This window comes from Haliotis cracherodii, unplaced genomic scaffold (genome assembly GCF_022045235.1).
Source record: "Haliotis cracherodii isolate W230 unplaced genomic scaffold, xgHalCrac1.p SCAF_6, whole genome shotgun sequence".
In the NCBI taxonomy this organism is placed as follows: domain Eukaryota; kingdom Metazoa; phylum Mollusca; class Gastropoda; order Lepetellida; family Haliotidae; genus Haliotis; species Haliotis cracherodii.
Genome location: NW_027266319.1, coordinates 62,682,992 through 62,700,927, shown reverse-complemented (window position 1 = coordinate 62,700,927; position 17,936 = coordinate 62,682,992). Strand labels below are relative to the sequence as shown.

The window sequence follows — 17,936 nt, the reverse complement described above, 5'->3', positions numbered from 1 at the left end:
TTGTACAAAAAAATTTATTATAACAATGACTCTACTACAACACACTGCTGCATCAGGACCCGAGGGACGGGCGGGGTCGCCGAGGTCGAGTTGCACTGCTTGGCGCGACCCCAAGCCAGCCAAGTGACGAGTCACCCCATCCGACCTCGCCCCGAGAGAAGTAACAAGACAAAGGAGGTGGGTGGGCCTGGTAACAGCCCCGCCAAGTATCACTCGAGCACCACAGCAGCCAGTCACGAGGCAAGACTCGTCTGTTGCCATGACTACTCATCACAATCAAGGGGGGTGGGGTTAGGAGTTGGCAATGTGCCACACCCTTCCCCTGCCCGGGGGACAGGCTCACCAGTAGCCTGTTGTAGGGTGTATGAAGGTAGAAGTATGTACAAGGTGGAGGGGGTGATGGCATTGACATCACATAATGGGCGCCACCACCCCAGCATCATGCATTGAGCTACTCTACAATAAAGTACCAACACTCCTGCAAAACTACATATGGCAAAGTTCAAACTAGTGGCGAGAAGGGGAGCCATTTGCAGAAGATGTCCCATACTAAAAAGTCTTCAAACATCCTATATTGCCAAACGCTCAACCAAACATAGCAGCAGCTAAAACGGTTTGGCAATAAATGGAATAACACAACAAGAATAACAGATGTTGTTAATAATAATTTAAAAAAACCACTGAGTATGTGAAAGTATTCATCAATTGCCAATGGTGTAGTAATTTCTTATAATAAATAATATGAGACAGGGTATAGAGATCAGAATTTACACCATGATATTCATATATACTCTCTTTCCTACAACACACAGTTCCAGTGGATGGTAACACCACATATATATAAATTTATATATAGCTCCAAAAACCTCCATACATTATCATCCAAGATGAAACAAGAAATGAGTTATGAGTACTAAACACACAAATGCATCATGGGTATGCGGTAGTGTCTACAAGTGTGCTAGCCCAGTCGACGGCGACACCATCGCCACCCGGTACATCTACGACACAAAGTAGGCAGACTTGTTGTGGTAGTTGGTCTTCTCATCCTGACATCGGCGTCGGCGGCAACTCCCTCCTACACCGGCGGCCTGGGTGCTGACGTGGACGCCGACGCTACTGAGCTCAGAGGCAGCAGACACATCTCGGGGTCTCGCTCGTTAACAAGCCGAATTGTCTGTCGGGACTAACCGGTTATGTTATTAAGGAAGGGTGGGATGGGGTGTTCATTCGTATTAGTAAACGTGAGGGAAAATAAGTCTAGTCTACGCATCCATTGGGCAGGTTAAAGAAAGTTGCAAGAGTGTTATGTAAAAAATCATCTGAAGATGAAGAAAATCTACTGTAAATAAATACTCTAGGCATGACAGTGACAGTGACAGCGAGCACGAGGAGGACACGTCCACACAAGCAACAATCAGGCAGCAGCAGCAGCCCAGGAATGAGGGGGCGTATCATGGCAGACATTGACAGACGAGCGGACCAGATCAGTAACATGCAAGAGCAAGGCATGATGGGGTTGGACGCTCACACGTTGCAGGCATTGGAAAGAGGCAAAGAAACATGTAGAGGTGAGGGGGAGGTGATATTAATACAAGCATTGCAACCCTCTACTGCTTCCATCCTTCACAACATAGAAAATAACCCAATATAAATATCTGTAAAAAAATGAAAATGTATCTACAATGAATTGAAAGACTAGGCATATACACAATGCTCTACCCTACAGCCTTCTAGCTATGCTTAAATATTATAAATAAATGAGAGTTATGGGCAAGATTTGAATTTTCCATATTACACACTGGTTGATCTAGGAGTCTTTATACACGTGACGTCATTTACAATAATTACAGTATGAACATAGAGAGGGTAGTGGGAACCTCGCACACGTCTTTCACACAGCGCCCTCAGTTTGCATAGAAGGAGGAAGCAGTTAAGAGGGAGTAAAAAGTGTTAATAGTAAAATTGTAAAATAATTTGGTAGGAAAGCCCTCTTGAGCTACAGACCTTGTGCCTACATACTGCAGCATGAATCGGCTGACGAATCAATGAGCCTGTACATGTGATGGAATGGGTAGAAATTTGACCACTGGGCAGGTCACCAATCTGTTCATAAATATATCTTCAACGTCCCTGAGAATGATGACCTGGCACCGAAAAAGCATTCAGTTATCTCAACGAAAGCCATGTTACATTGTCTAGACATCGACGTACGACATACCAATCATGCTTGCAGTCAATGCGTGTTATCAGTATGCTCTACACGATCTTTCTCAAGAGTTGTCTTTCCTTTGGGAACTCTCCAAAAGAGAAAGCAAGGAAAAGGTGTAGGGATGACAGTAAGTCTGTCCAAGAATTCTTTTGTAACTCTCACGAGCCGGGATGTGAAAAAAGACACAAAAATAAGGGAATCCCTGGTTCATTCATCGGCATAAGGGATACTTTCGCTTCGCCCAAACCAAGGTGAAGACGGCGATTCGTCCGCCTCGGGCGAACTTGTAAGAGTGGGCTTCTTTGAAACCCCAACTCTTTGGGCCTGAAGAGACTGAAGGCTAATAACAGAGGGCCTGCTACGCTTGTCATAACTGTCCAAGTGAGTATCTAAGTCCATTTGGAAAGCATTTACAACACGAATCTGAAAACAGAAAGAAAAAGCAAAAAATTAAGAATGCCAACATTGGTTTTGTAAACCAATTACTGTGAAACGAAGAAAAGTTCTATCTAGAAGCATGGTGTTGCATGCAGCAGAATCGCTATGTAAAGAAAAGAGCATGCTAAAAAGTCTACAAACTACCAAATGGAAGCAAAAAAGCAGGCAAACCATGCAACATGCCTTGATAAACCCAAGCAAAATCGTGCAGCATAAGTCACAGAACCTTTTTACGCCAGCAATGAGAGCTAAGGTACTAACTGTGCTTTTGACTCAACAATTGTGAGGAGTGTTCAGTTGCCTTCAAACAATTTTGTCCAAGTTGTAGAAGAATAATTATTGTTAAAAGGTTAGCATATGTTAGTGTTCCATGTTAGTAGAGAATGACCATAGTGGATGAAATGTGATTAAAATGCAATAGATATACATCAGTAAATACATATACAATTAAACGGGAAAAGTGTAGAGTCACTTTTCCATGGTAAGTAGACTTACAGAAACCGTTACTGATCTGGAAAAGGGATACAGAGATTAAGGGGCCCTGGTTGTTAAGAGTCTTACAGGAGTGCAAAGGACTCCACTTATCAAGGGTTTGAGGTGCAGTTATGCCCCTTGACCAAGCAAAGCAGACGTGAGTGGTATGTGGCGGGGTGAGACAAAGTGGGACGGACAAGTGGGACCGTGACCAATTATAGGTGAGGACACATCCAGATACTAGGTCGGTGACCAATCAGAAGTGCTGTTACATCCATACATGACTTGCGATATTTTGGCTCCTCTTCTGTGGTTGTCATGGCTGCCGATTTCGATCGCTTTTCTTTACGTCTTCTTGAGTTTTTCAGATTTTCTTCCCAGCAGAAATCTCAAGACATTTCATTAGTATCTGGTACCATGAAATATTTTAACATTTCCTCTCAGAAGTCAGATTGACTGAGCAGGAATGATCTCAGCAGAAGTCTGCAATGCAGCCTTGAGAAAAGGTCGACCATGTTTTGTTTGGCGAGATATGGGCTCCCTAAAGTTGGATGACCCGTCACCAATGTTAAACTTGAACCAAAACAATAACAAAATTTAGAAAAAATAAAAAAATTCCAGAAGGGAAAAAGAGAACTGTATGGTTTCAAGATGCTTAACGGAGCACAGGCATGACACACAACACCGACTGCATTACACAGAGACCTGCCGAGGACCACGTAGGGCTAGAAACTACTTCCCTAGAGGCAACTTTGGATATAACCAAACCCATGTCGACAAAGTCAGTTATGGAATACCGTATATGACCGCAGATAAGCCGACCCCGTAGATAAGCCGAGGTATTAACTTGACCATTGAAATATGAAAGAACATAATGACCCATAGATAAGCCGAACCAGGAAGTGAAAGGCATCGACACACCGCGAAGTCAGGTATAGTACTTCAATAATATAACATGAAAAACGTGATTATATTGAAACATTGGTGTATAATAATAACTTTTTTGAATATTTATAACAATAATGGCTCTAGTCGTGGCAACTTCCAAACTTTTGGGCAGTTGTAATCTATCAGACCGTCATTCAGGTGATGTTTCTGACAGATCACTATCTGAAAAAATACTATCTTGAAAGTGTATCCCGTGGATAAGCCGACCCCTTTCTACAGAATCTTTTTTCTGATATTCACAATTCGGCTTATCTGCGGACATATACGGCACATGTCATGTCCAAGTGGTGAAATGAACATTTGTGTAGAAGGGAAAAACCGATAGTTGTTTAGTTGTAATTGTAATATGCTCAATCATGAACATTGGATAAACCTTTGAAAATGTATTCACCGAGAAATTTCAACTTCATTTGTTGTAGTTTCTAGCCCTGATTATTGATATCTTCCGACCTCATTCTAAAACCTTCCAAATGAATTGTAGGTCATAACATTTTGAACACAATCAGGAAGCTGTTTAGAAAAGTACAATTCAAATCCAAACAGTTGATTACCTTCAATGTTCAATCTAAATTTTGATTTCTTGAGGTGGGATACTGTTGGAAATGTCCAATAGTCTGCTACTCTGAATAAACTTGGTCTTGCGTTTACAAACATATACGTTATGATTCCATCATGCAAAAATACTGACAACATTTCCTGCAAATGTATAAACGGAGTTAGTCCAGGCAGGGAGTATTAAAGTTTTCATGCTTTTGAGATTTTGAATGAAAAAGCAATAAAAAGGGGGAAAAACATGAAAAGGTAAAAATTCTTGAAAAGTAATCCCAGCGAGTCCACCTAGTCGATTTGAAGAGAAATATTAAAAGCAATTTATGAAAAAAATGTCCAAGACCAAATTTATCTGTCACTTACATTATCATGAATCATAACCAACTATTCTATCAGATTAAAATTTGTTTATTTCTTAAAAACCATAAATAATTGCATGAACATTTATACTTTAAACGAAAAAGTATTACAAAACCTACAGTTGTGAATAACATGTCTTGTCAAAACAGCTTACGACATTCTCGAATCTGAACCTAATGTCTGCTGAGAACCAGCAGAGTATTAACAACGTTATACATTTGTTTAACAGTCAGTGTAATACTACCCAGTACATTTTAAAACACACTTTGAAATATCAAAGTCTGTAATATTTATCTGAAACTAAGCCAGTGCTCGAAACACTGAACACTATCATGCTGTGTAGGGAATAACATACCATGAAAGCAATGTACAAATGAAGACTTGCAAAGAAAACCTACACTGACAAAAAAATACTTTTATCTATGGATCGTAAAATATGATGATAACAAGCCATAATAATATAGTTGTGAAAATTCAACTTTCTCATTAGAATAACATCTTTTAACTACATCCCAACATCAATAGGATAACGACCAATAGTTGATGGGGCAAACTGTGTACAATGGAATGGGCAGTCTTGAAACGACTTTATACATCGTGTGCATTGAGTCAATTTGTTAGCATACTCTTCTTCCTCACATTCCCAACCTCATCCTAACTGTGTCACAAACTCGGACAGTTGGTTCAAAAATGGGATAATTTTACACTTTTCATTGTCACTATTACAAAGATTGTTTCCTAACCTGAACTGAAAATATTTTTGGTGATCTATCAATCCGAAATAACAACATACTAATTTCACAAATCCAAATTTCTTTAAATTAAAATCAAACATTTAATATTTTTCGTAAATTTCCACTAATAAAAAGATCTAACCTGGTAACTGAAGAGTGTTTTGTGTGAACTATCGACCTACAAGACTTGGAGTGAACTATTAATCAGAATTCCGTATGAAAAGATTAATCTGTGAACATGTAAACTTGCAAACTCTCTCCATGAATGATGTGCCTGTTCTGGATGCTCAGGCAAAAAGCCCCTCACCGACGAGGCTGAATACTGCAGTCTACAACGGAGCATGTTTTACCACCAAATCTGGCCACTGCAAGTTCCATCTGCATCAACCTCCTACACCGAGACTCGACAACTCTCACTGAGATTACGTACCAACAGATAATTCCTTGCCATTACCAATCTCGACAAACACTCGTGGAGGACATTACAGGATCTGGCAGTAACGGGGCATTTTTGATTTTAACAGACATTTCTTTCAAAACATGAAAACATGCTTTCACATCACTGATTTTGTGTAAGAAATGTCCTAAAACTGGACTTTAAGGAATGTGAACTTTGAAAGCGTGCTCTCAATGGGATGCTGATGATTTTCGCCCCGAAAGAAGCACAGTATGACTGGAACGTTTTCGAGAACAGTACTGAGAAAATGAGATTTAACTGCCTTAGTGTCATATTCCAGTCTAGAATGAAACGAAACTACATGTCAATTCTTTGATCATAATTGTTGAGAAATTACTTCAACAACTGTTGTTCCCTTTTAAATATAATATCTGGTTAAAAACATTCTGTACAAAAAGTCATACTAAAAACTGTACATTCAGATTCCTTCAAAACACATGGAAATTAAAATAAACGTTTGTTCAAAACTTCCTGCAGCATATAAAGAGTATCAAAACCAATTACACCATCGTCTTGTACTTTGGTCAAAAGTGGAGTTTATGTAATCAGAACGAAACAATAAGATTCCATTTTCAACATGTGGAGAGAGACTGTTTTGCTTCACATCCTGCTGAAATACTGCCAGATTTGCTAACAAGCAAAAAAAAACCTTCTTGCATCTAAAAAACAAACTGGAGTGAGTTGACAAAAGGATGCTGAGATATCCTGAGACTGGAGTCCTCCACTTTCTTCAACCTATGAATTAGTAACTACATGTCTAGTGGTTAATGGACCTGGGTTTTCGTACATCTCTTTGGTTCAATTTTCTTTCATTATAACTTCTGTATAGGACACCTTTACGACACATATAATACCCGGGGACACTGATTGTCATCAACCACGAATTTCTTTTCAGTCTATCGCTTCGCTACTCTATATCAGCAAAACAACACTGGAAGATCTATCTCCTCGCTGAGCACGTAATTCAATCATTTTGGTACGCCCTTGTTCAAAACTGGAGGCTAGAATACTTTGAACATAAAAACTCACTGCATGCTTGCATGGCTGTTAGGTAATATACACACACTGCAGCAGACGATATAAGTCATCAAACTCCACTCAATATGCATCAAAGGTCAGTAGCATTGTGTATCACAGTTAACATAGAAACACAGCACAGAGTTCAACATCTTGTATTCAAATACCATCAGAAATCAAATTATGCAGGCATCTAGGGGGAGATAACTCTCATCCAACAACATGCAAAAGTCAATGGAGACACACAGCATGTGAAAATCACAGTGGCCAGATTCGGTTTGAAGACTACAAGATAAAATACAAAATATAAACTTGCAATAGTGACTCACGTAAATGGAAAAAAAGGAGATAAAATTATGCCGAGTTGATAATGAAGATCTGAAACGTGATCTGAGAGCCACTGTATGAGTTTACAGCAAAGATGTGTGTCCATCCGTTATTTACACACGTGATTGATTGTGGAGGTATGCTTGGATGAAATTGTGGAGGTGAGTGGGAATGGTTAGAGAGTCGGATCCTATCGAACCCCATAGTATGATGAATCATTATAACCAGCAAGCAGGGGCCAACCCTTTAGGGAGCCTGCAACACATACACATCATTAGGACATTGGTGCTATGTACAAAGTTACCGAGAGTGCAAAGCTCCTGTACATGATTGAGTTCAACTACGTCTATTTCTCGGCATCTACAGGTGAGTTGTGGACAGCGGCACGTTCGCCTTTCTGCCTGGCCGGTACAGACAGTCACAAGCAGGCTGGTTTTATTGACAATAAACAACAATAAAAACATGCCAAGTTGAAAATAATCATGAGGAAAAAAATATAAAAAACGAGGACATGAGAAAAACACATATTTAACAAGGTGGCAAATTACATAAGGTAAGATGGCTGCTGATAGCAGGCCGCTAAAGCCGAGACAGGGTGAAAGGTCACAGGTGACACGACACCAGAGTGATGACTACGCTGACGACGACCACCACTATGCAGACGACGATGATGATGCAGCAGAGATGACGACGATGACCACACACACAGGATCTTATTATGTACAGGGGTGAGGGTCCTCCAATCTAGACAGCAGCGGGCGGGCGGACAGGAGGAGGAGGCAACACGACTGAGGTGCACAATTGATGAGCAGACGGGAAGTGAGGCCATTGATTGGATAGCGGGACACACAGCTAGCCAATCACAGTGCAGTCTGCTCAGTAATGGGCGCGGTGGCGTGGGAATCCGAGGGACGAGATGATGCTGCCTCAGTGTCGTGGCTACTCAGCATAGAAGAGGACATGGTGGTGGGTGGTTTTTTGGACATCATTCTAAAGTTTTGCAGTGAGTGGTAGCTATGGATTGATGACAAACTACGACTGTCGTAACGAGCATCTAAGCTCATGCGGAAAGCATTAACTACACGTATCTGAAAACAAACCAAAAGAAACCATTGAAAGTATTTTAACACATACACAAAACGGAAACAAGAGGTACGACGGGGTTAGTGGACTAGAAACTAGAAAACAATATAGTACCAAGGACTTAGGACAAGTAAGTACACTTGAATTGTGCAGGTCGAGTGAGGTGAAATCAAAGCTTGGTCATGTGACTGTCATGTGACTGGACCAAACCCCAGTGCTAGGAATGTCCCTGCAACACGTGTGAACGTACTAACATACGCAGAAAGAAACACACGCAACCAGGAGACGACGACATCCCACATCAATGCAACAATAATGTTCTGCCCATTGTAACCCTTTGGCATACGTGCTAGACGCACACATACATGGTTTAACAACTACTACATCTTGTTATCACAGTGAAGCACTCTGGAACCGCTCAGTCACCCTGGTGCTTGACAACACATCCATGTTTGCTCGTCAGGGGCCGACCAGCACAGGTTCACGACAGCAATGACGACAGTTCCCATTTTACGATGTTCAGGCCGTGAGCCATAGGGGGAGGAGCCAGTGAAGGCAGCAGCCTGTCAGCCAATCAGATCGTAGTCTCGTGTCGGGCGCCCACAATGTCAGAGTGACTGAGAGTCTTTGGGGGCGAGGCCTTGTGTGCCGGGTTGGTCGAGGCCATTATGGGGGAGGGCTGTTTAGAGACTAGGGGTACATTCTCGTATGATAGGCTCTTAAGTTTAAAAGGCTGGTCACAGTGGGGGGAAGCATAATCGGGGGACTGGGGCGAGTTGAGGTCGGGAGGAGGGGTACGTAAGAATTTTTCATGATGTGAGTTGGCCTCTTCACTGATAGTACGAGGCCCCTGGTGACTACGGGAGCTACGAATGCTGTGTAAACTGTGAAAACTGTGAACGCTACGTTTCTCCTCCAGATCCTCAAGTGTACTCTTAAATGCTCTCACTACTCGCAGCTGTCAACAAAAAAGAATGAACATTTACTCAGGCTGCCAGAGAAACCAGCCAGCAACACAAATTGGCGATGGCGGCGAGAAGGCGGCAAGATTCCCAAGCTCCCACAGAACACGACTACGGATGTATGTATGAATGTAGGTAGGTATGTACCCAGAGCCCAACACACTCAACAAACACACATCCCACCTCAGAGAAAACTCAAAGTGAAAGATGAAGAAAAAAATTATGATTTCACATATAATAAAAGACTCGGTGACAGTCAATTATTTCCAGCCATGCGATGTTCCAACATAATATTTTAATCGTATGTGTTAGGAATGTCCCAAAACTAGCATTATTTCTGACTCGGTTCACGTGCATACATTGACAACTTTGTCCTCCTTAAGTAATCTTTTACTATTAAATTGCCATCATGTGAGAAAATACCTACTTAATGCATAAGGTAAATTTACATTAATACATACTTACAATTTTTGTCTTACGTTAAATAAACATTTTGAGCATGCTAATGCATGGACCATTTCGTTATTATTATTATTGAGTCGATTACAGAGGATGTTCTGAGACTTAATCATATATTTCTAGAAAAAAACTACTTGCCCAAAAACAAATCTCCAGTGGAGAGATGCAGTGTCTCAAAAGTCAGAGGTCAAATCGTTGAGCATTTTGCAAAATGTTTCAGGTATGTGAATTCCATATCGAAATCAAACACTCTCAGATTTTTCACATTGCCTTTTCAGTATATTAAGGGACTGCCTAACGAACATCATGGACAGCTGGTGAAAATTAAAGAACGTCCCAGAATGACCACTGTTCAAAGATTTCCAGGTTTCAATGATTTGATTGACATGATTGACCCAAGGCTTAAAAATGACGTTTATGTTACAAGTTTAAATAATTTCAAGATTCTTAACTTGATTGCCACAAAGCAACTTTGAACATGACACTGAAAATGAACATTACAAGTTCCAATTTTTTTCAAGATTTTTCAATTTCAAATCTGTTTGTGATGAATTAATCCAGATGATTACTGACTATGCAAAGATTTTGAAACATTACTCTTTGGGGGAAGCCTTATTGTTAAAAATACAGAAAACGTAACTTTGTCTATAATGGCAGTATGGTTCGCTTGCTGCATGAAATAATTGAGAGTGACCGAGAAGAGCCATTGAAGAATGGGGAGCGGTCAGACTGACCACCGTCAGTAGCTCCCTGAACATGCATGATGTGCTACATCAGGCCCTGGAACCTGCACACCATATAAGATGTAAGATAAAAGATGAAATATCAGTCACAGAAACCCACAAAAAACAACTAGTCCCTCTTCAATTAAACTTCATACAACAGCTGGAAGAAAAACATTGTCATACATAAGTTATCTCTCCTTATTTGAATGTGTGATTTGGTGAAGAGTTTGGTGGCGCCAATGATGCCACAGTTGTCTTCGTCTAATAACAGCATTCAACAATTGAGGCGACATTACACAAATTGTCATATTCCAATATGGGATGAAATTCATGATGTTACATGTTAGTAATCACATCAAATCATACAAAACTCCTGGAAAAAGATGGAGAGCAACCACGACACCAACACAACCACGACGATGACGAAGTCAACAACAACAACATGACTGTGTTGATGATCAACACGTAGTAACCACACGCTAAACCACAGACTAAAAAACATCATGCCGTTAGAAACGTCCAGGGGTCGATGTGACCTACTAGATTGCGATCGGCATTCCCACACAGTGGCAAATACAAGCAGAGAACACTCAAGTTTACAACTTGGACAGATTTTGTTCATCTTCAGTTGGGAAAAGACTTATTCAAATATCTGTATTCATGAATATTTTTTTTGGCTGAAAAAGAGACTTTGATTACATGGCAACCCACCAAGTATATTATACGATTTCCGTCATCAGGTAAGCCGATGTATATAGTTGTATTGTTTCAGTGTGTTCATTTTTCTATTCTGCTGGAAACGATGTCATGCAAATGCTACATATTTACTAGGTGAATTTTCGGTTAATATTAGATCCTACATCAAAACCAAACTGAAATTTTGATTAGTGGCACAAAAGTCACAAAATGCTTCACAAATTTTTCCAACAGATTTCTTATGTGAAGTCTCACATTATCCGTTTTGTATCACGGTAACCACGCTTATAAGCAAACTCATCAGTTGCAAAACAATCTGAGCAAAACAAACTAAAAATCGGCTTTAACTGATATTAACATACCAGTGAGAGTGTACGAAAATTATACACATAAATTCACATTATCATCAAACAAATCAGTAGTAAAATGACACAAGACAATTATCTGACGTCTACAAACCATCAACCATCTGATACAGATGATGTATATATATTGTATACAAACGTTGCAGTAGCATGGTGAAATAGCACCCATGCAGTTTAAACACTGGCTGCTTGAAATAAATAATGAACTACTTATAACTAGCAACATAAATAAAAAACCGACTGCGCTCCTAGACTACGAGAGACTAAAGAGAGAGAGACAGTGAACAGAGAGACATACCTGTTGCTGCAGGCGAGTCAGGCCGCGCACCCAAAGGATCTGGCCGCGGCGTCCTACCGAGTCCTCGTTGGCGTTTACACCATCAATGTCATCCTCTGCTTCATGCTCTTCCTCATGCTTAATGCAAGGGCAGGATATCCTCGGTATTTTATGAGATGGAATACTTGTTATAACCTTCAAATGCAGAGTACAGAATCAGAATGGTACCACCTCGGATTTCTTTCAAAAATATACAGGAACTCAAAGGAACTCGGTTATCACGAACTCAAAGGGACTAATAATTTTAGTTCGTTATAACCGTAGTTCGTTTAAAGTATATATACAGCATATATATAGCAAACGGCCAGGACAAAAAAAAGGTTTGTTATATCTGTTCGTTATAAGCGTGTTCGTTACAAACGTAGTTTACTGTACTGTCAAGTCCCGTTATTCTGACATGGTTGGTTGCATATGATTATATCGGATGAACAAGTACGTCGGATAAACAAAATTAAGTAGTATCAACGTTCATGATCGAAAATCGGACAACTACACGACAGATAACGATACAAAGATAACAAAAATCTGGTTTTGTTTATTTAAAGCATATTTGTTTATTGTTTAGCGAGTTTATCCCTGCAGCCATCAGCCGACTCGTCTCCCATCAAAACACAGGGCTGGGTACTCCTGGGCATATGACAAGAACGTGAGAACGGTGATCACTGTTTCGGATTAACGAGATGGATTAATAAGTGATTTCGGTAATACATTGCAAATTTGGTGTGTAGGACTCGGAGTGCGAGACTGTCGGATTAAACTGTCTAAATAGCACTAATTTAATTGGTTCCCATCATTAGTGCCGGATAAAACCAACCGTTAGTGTTGGATTAACGAGACTTGACTGTATCAGAGTGGGTTAGTCAGAGAGCCTGATTTTGCACCACAGCAATATTACAGCTATATGATGGCAGTCTGGGCCAGAAAAAACGTGGGTGATGGGCTATCAGGGCGCACAGCCAGGTCCAACACTCTGATCCTCATTATAAGAAATACATGAAAGTGATACGACCGTACGTGCTATGTATTCTGGCAATTTATCTTGTTGCCATCAGAATTCATGAGAACTATCTTATGGCCATGAAAATGTCCTTACAGAATTTTAACGCTTTCCGATGAATTACACGCAAATAAATTAGGAAAACAAAAGCGATACTTACTTGCCCCCATAAAAGTGCCCCGAAACCAAAGAAGAGGCACCAAAACCACTGCTCTAATGACAGCCCTTTGGTGTGGAAGGCTATTCCTCCAAGCTGCACAATGAAAACCTGAAGCGCAAGACAACGCACATTTAACACAGATTACTTTTTCCTTTGATTTGCTTTGTTTGTTTGTTATTAAATGCCGAACTCGGCAATATTCCAGCTATATGACGGCGGTATGTAAATAATCGAGTCTGGACCAGACAATCCAGTGATTGACATCATGAGCATCGATCCATGCAATTGGGATACGATTACATGCATCAACCAAGTCAGCGAGTCTGACCACCCGATCCCATTAGTCGCCTCTTACGACAAGCATAGTAGCCTTTCACGCCAAGCATGGGTTGCTGAAGACCTATTCTACCCAGATCTTCATGGGTCTCTTTGCTTTGCAGAAATGTCAATAGTTCCAAAGAAATTACAATTCAGAGTTACCAAGAACGATGGCTACAATATTCTCTTGATCATCTTGAAATGAATAGAAAAAATGTTAGAAAAACAATTGCTGTTATCGCAATCAGGATAAATGTTCACATTTCGTTCATCGACTGAAATAATGTCACAATCCTTGTCACATGACCAGCAAAGCGTGAAGGAAACTGACAAATATTTCCAAAAGAAATCCGCAAATCACATCTGTCCAAGATAACATGTGACCCCATTTGACCCCATCAAACTCGGAATAGATTAACTATGCCAACTCCATCACTACACAAGACGTCACAATACATCTTCGGCTGTATCGTACCTGTGCTACCATAGTTCCTATCCAGATTCCTATAAAGACAGGGTTTCTTTGTAAGCCTTCAAATACATTTCTCTGCCCATGTATTTTGCGAGCATTCATCTCATTGAAGAGCGTCATCATGACGAAGGTGTTGAAGATGATGGTGAAATGTTGTGTGGGTGGGGCGTGAACTTGTTGGTTATCACGACCGTCATCGATGTCAAATAACCCGGCCCCTGAAACAAACACATGTCAACCTTAGAGTTTTATCTGTTCTTCAACCAGAGTTTTACCTGTTCGTTTGGTTGGCTGGTTAGTTGTTTAATGCCGCACTCAGCAATATTCCAGCTATATGATGGCGGTCTGTAAATAATTGAGTCTGGACAAGACAATCCAGTGATTAATATCATGAGCATCGATCCACGCAATTGGTCTCAATGACATGCTTCAACCAAGTCAGCAAGCCTGACTGGTTGATTCCGTTAGTCGCTTCTTACGACAAGCAAAGTCGCCTTTTACAGCAAGCATGGGTTGCTGAAGACCTATTCTACCTCGGATCTTCACAGGTCACCAAATTACGGATCACCATCCATTAAGTCGCCTGGTGAGACAAGCGTAGATTGCTGGGTACCTATTTGAACCTGAATTCCCAACAGAGTCAAGGAAGTCTTGATAAAGATGCTTGGTGGGGAAGGGAGTTGGTTTTAACCCAGCTTTGAACATTTGGCAAGTTGGCTTGTTGTAAAATAGGGAAACAAGTGACAAGGTTTAGAGACGTTTACCCTTGGGTGGAATCAAAAAGCATTTGCCACAAGTTTGGGGTCCAGGGATACACGAGTAGCAAGTCGCACATTGTTACCACCAAGTAACTTACAACATGGTGTCTTGGGATACCGTCCACCCCACAATCCCTATTCACAGATCAGATTGGAAAGTTTAAACAAGCAATTACATATACCGTATTCGACGTAATAAGCGCCCACGGGGGATATTTGCTAATATATAGGCTAGTGAACAATCCCAATTAGCCCCCCTTCCGATTTATCAATGTACACAGGACTTATTTATTCGTGTATAATACGCACTCGTGTCTTATATGCACCCTTAATTATGAGCAATTAAATACTTGTAAAATATATTTGTCGTATATAAACAGTTCAGACTGTCAGCATAAACCACAAATTTATCTTTCAACTCTGTTTTTTCCACCAAAGTAATATTCTAATAAGAGCCCCCTATTTCTAATTTTGAGAGCGCCCTGGGTGCTTAATACGTCAAATACGGTATTATATATATATATATATTATATATTATCGCATATCGTTATTCCCGCCGTTTACCAACTTACCACCAAATAGTAGAGTAAAGATGACTGTCAGCTGATATACAGAGTGACCAACAATGTTTTTATACATGGTTTTGGAGATGAGAGCTTTTGTTCTGCCGTATGGTTTACGATCTAGGAGTTCTTTGCTAGGAAGTTCGGTAGCGAGAGCGAGGGAAGCCAGGGTGTCCATGATAAGATTTACCCACAACATCTGGATAGCTCGGAGCGGACTGTTCTGTAAGAGGAAGAACAAACTGTTAGAAGCGGGTTAGAATGGTTATTTGTCGTTTAGAATTATATGTTTAACAATAAAATGGGAACATGAGTAAATTATGTTTTAGGAGTAAGTGAGTATGGTTTTACGCCGCTTTTAGCAATATTCCAGCATTATCACGGCGGGGGACACCAGAAATGGGCTTCACACATTGTACCCATGTCGGGAATTGAACCCGGATCTTCGGCATGACGAGCGAACGCTTCAACCACTAGGCTACCCAACCGCCCCTATGTTTTATGAGGTGTATGAAGGTGGCATGTTAACAGTCAGGTCCAATCAAACACTTCTTTGAAAAAATACTGTGAGGTATGACATCAGATAACCAGGTCACACATTACCAAATATACTAAATTTGAAAGCAAAATGTCTTTTCATCAGTAGTAGCATTTTACGCTATATTATCATGGAAGTTAATTAAAAATGGATCATAATGGTCCATGTTGACTAACCTATTATATGGCATACGGAAAATTTTCTTGTTCTTTGTTCAACTTTTATGACACATCAATTTAGGATTGATCGATGCTGATTTTCTTTAAACAAAGTACCTGTCATTAGTGTCTCAAGGGCAGGCAACTCCATAGTATTGTTTAATATGTGTGGAATGTGTGTTTTACATCATTTCCGAGTTTGGACTGTGCATAATCAGTATACATACGGCCTGGGTGGGTTAAGGGACATCGTCTAAACAAATGGATTCTTTTCTAACCAATTTCGAATGGAGTTCCACTTCAAAAACATTACAGAAACTATCATAAAAAAGTGTGTGTTAACGTTTATACTTAGTAGTATCGAAACGAGTCCTGTATTCGATCAAGCAATGAAATATCGCGTTTAGATTTGCATTTAGTAAACGGAATTCACCAATACTACGATAACATAGAGCCTGTGATAAGATAGAGTCATAATATACAGGGGTGTGGATTACGAGATTTAGCAATACCACAATAACATAGAGCCTGTGATAACATAGAGCCTGTGATAACATAGAGCCTGTGGTAATATAGTCATAATATACAGGGCTGTGGATAACAGAGAGCCTGTGATAATATAGTCATAATATACAGGGGTGTGGATTACGAGATTTACCAATACCACAATAACATAGAGCCTGTGATAACAGAGCCTGTGCTAATATAGAGTCATAATATACAGAGATAGCGAGCAATGTGTGCTGCCCTTCAACAGTACAATATTAGACAGGGATCGTGAGATATTTCATGTTATCTACATCTACAGTAAATCCCTGTCAACATGGACATTCCCTTCTGAGGAAGAATTGTCGGGATCAACAGGCTTCTGGGTATTTGTTGCTTAAGTTAACACTGCAATATTCCAGCTATATGACGTCGGTCTGTAGATAACCGAGTCTGGACCAGAAAATCCAGTGATTGACATCATGAGCATCAATCAACACATTTGGATATGGTGACATGCATCAACCCATGCACCATCCCATTAGCCATCTTGTATGACAAGCTTGGGTTGCTGAAGACTAATTCCAATCTGGATCTTCATGGGGTAAGTCATCAGAGATCAGGGCCTAGATTTTCGAAACGATCTTACTATCTTAGCTAAGATAAATCTTAACAACTTACCACAGGTATGGGGCTATCTTAGATTTACGACAATCTTAAGATATCTTAGGGCTATGATAGTTTCGAAAATAGGCTACGATAGCTTACGATTTCCTTACGATAACTTTACGGTAACTTTACGATAATTTTAGGACTACGATCGTTTCGAAAATCTAGGCCCAGTCTTGTATCTATCAAAATGTTGAGAGTGTGTATATAATATGAAAAACTCCAGTTCTTACATTGATGGTGCAGGCGCCAAAGAAAGCAACAAGAACTGCAACCACGTTAACAGTCAGCTGGAACTGTAAGAACTTGGCGATGCTGTCATAGACGTTACGACCCCACATGACGGCCTTGACAATGCTGGTGAAGTTGTCGTCAGTCAGGATGATGTCAGAAGCCTCCTTGGCTACATCAGTTCCAGATATACCCTACAAATTAGACAACACAGTAAACATCAGACTTCATACAGTATTAGCAGATTCTTTGCGTTAGTGAATTGATGAATTTGATAATTAGGTTTTCTTCCTCGTTGCTCTAAAGCTTTGCTGTTCCATCTTCTAACAACCTATGAAAGCAAATGAATGAGTGAGTGAGTATGGCTTTACACCGCTTTTAGCAATAGTCCAGCAATATGACGGCGGGGGACACCAGAAATGGGCTTCACACTTTGCACCCAT

General features: G+C 40.4%; 1 protein-coding gene across 14 annotated transcripts in view; it reads right to left on the bottom strand.

The window, feature by feature from the left end:
* Positions 1 to 17,936, bottom strand: part of LOC139446763 (plasma membrane calcium-transporting ATPase 2-like) — a 186,237-nt gene continuing 168,301 nt past the window's right edge. For 11 of the 14 annotated variants that reach the window (XM_071228071.1, XM_071228080.1, XM_071228079.1 and 8 more), the window contains 6 exons: positions 17,496 to 17,687; positions 15,421 to 15,634; positions 14,094 to 14,308; positions 13,301 to 13,408; positions 12,105 to 12,278; positions 8,612 to 9,557 (listed from right to left, as the gene is read on the bottom strand). In XM_071228071.1, the coding sequence (XP_071084172.1) occupies positions 9,174 to 9,557; positions 12,105 to 12,278; positions 13,301 to 13,408; positions 14,094 to 14,308; positions 15,421 to 15,634; positions 17,496 to 17,687 (1,287 nt within the window). In that variant the 3' untranslated portion in view covers positions 8,612 to 9,173. The other 3 variants (XM_071228085.1, XM_071228086.1, XM_071228084.1) reach the window with 3 other exon arrangements.